General features: G+C 41.7%; 1 protein-coding gene across 1 annotated transcript in view; it reads right to left on the reverse strand.

Moving 5' to 3' along the window:
- LOC106877145 (CD109 antigen) overlaps nt 1-998 on the reverse strand; it is a 6,763-nt gene that overhangs the window by 1,013 nt on the left and 4,752 nt on the right. Inside the window, exon 3 of the mRNA XM_014925950.2 lies at nt 301-477. Within this exon, the coding sequence (XP_014781436.2) occupies nt 301-477 (177 nt within the window). The remainder of the gene's footprint in view (nt 1-300; nt 478-998) is intronic.

Below are 998 nucleotides of genomic sequence, written 5' to 3' on the forward strand. Positions count from 1 at the left end.
TATCATCATCATCATCATCATCATCGTTTAACGTCCGCTTTCCATGCTAGCATGGGTTGGACGATTTGACTGAGGACTGGTGAAACCAGATGGCTACACCAGGCTCCAATCTAAATTTGGCAGAGTTTCTACAGCTGGATGCCCTTCCTAACAGCAACCACTCCGAGAGTGTAGTGGGTGCTTTTACGTTTCACTGGTACTTAATTTATCGACCCTGAAAGGATGTAGGCACAATACATAATCCAACCATGACCACCACTACCACATACAAAGAAACAAAGCTGTAAACCTTAAACTTACCTGCGATGGTATTTTTCTCAAGTTTCTGTTTCGTCGATGCACTGAGTCGTGCTCGGGCTTCCAGGTACAAGAAGACAAGCACGTTGGGATAGAGCGATAGCATGGTCTGTTCGCCGCAGCCTGTGGGGAACCTGATCAATCTTTCGAGTCCACTTAATACTGGTCCCATGATGTCACCTACAAAAGAAAAGAACGTATTTGGGTTAAAGACAGGGAGAGAGGGAAAGAGAGAGAGAGACAGACAGAAAGCAAGAGGGAAGGAGAATTGGAAAGTAAAGGAAGAGAGAAAAAAACATAGGAGGGGAAAAAAGAGGTAGAAGGAAGAGATAGGGTGGGAAGGAAAGAAAGGAGAGAGAGGTTAGGAGGGAAATAGAGGAGAGAGGGCAAGAAAGGAATCTTGTTCAAAACGGGGCCACCAGTTTTCATTTATGTTTTATGTAGTGTTTTTGGTACCGAAAGACTTTCAAACTTCGTATACTTATCTATTTTGTGTTATAGAACAGAAAAAAAATTTTGTATTCGAATTTATTTCCTGTAAAAAATTGTCTTATTTCGATAATTTCAACCAATCACTGACAAGTATTCAGCTGTTTACAGTTACTCCTTTGGCAGTTTAAGCGGTGTAAAGCGTATTTAATCTCCATTACTTCTGACATTTTGCAGAGGCAACACACGTGTGTTCGTTTTCCCTAACCCTA

The sequence above is a fragment of the Octopus bimaculoides genome, chromosome 30, assembly GCF_001194135.2.
Source record: "Octopus bimaculoides isolate UCB-OBI-ISO-001 chromosome 30, ASM119413v2, whole genome shotgun sequence".
Lineage (NCBI taxonomy): Eukaryota > Metazoa > Mollusca > Cephalopoda > Octopoda > Octopodidae > Octopus > Octopus bimaculoides.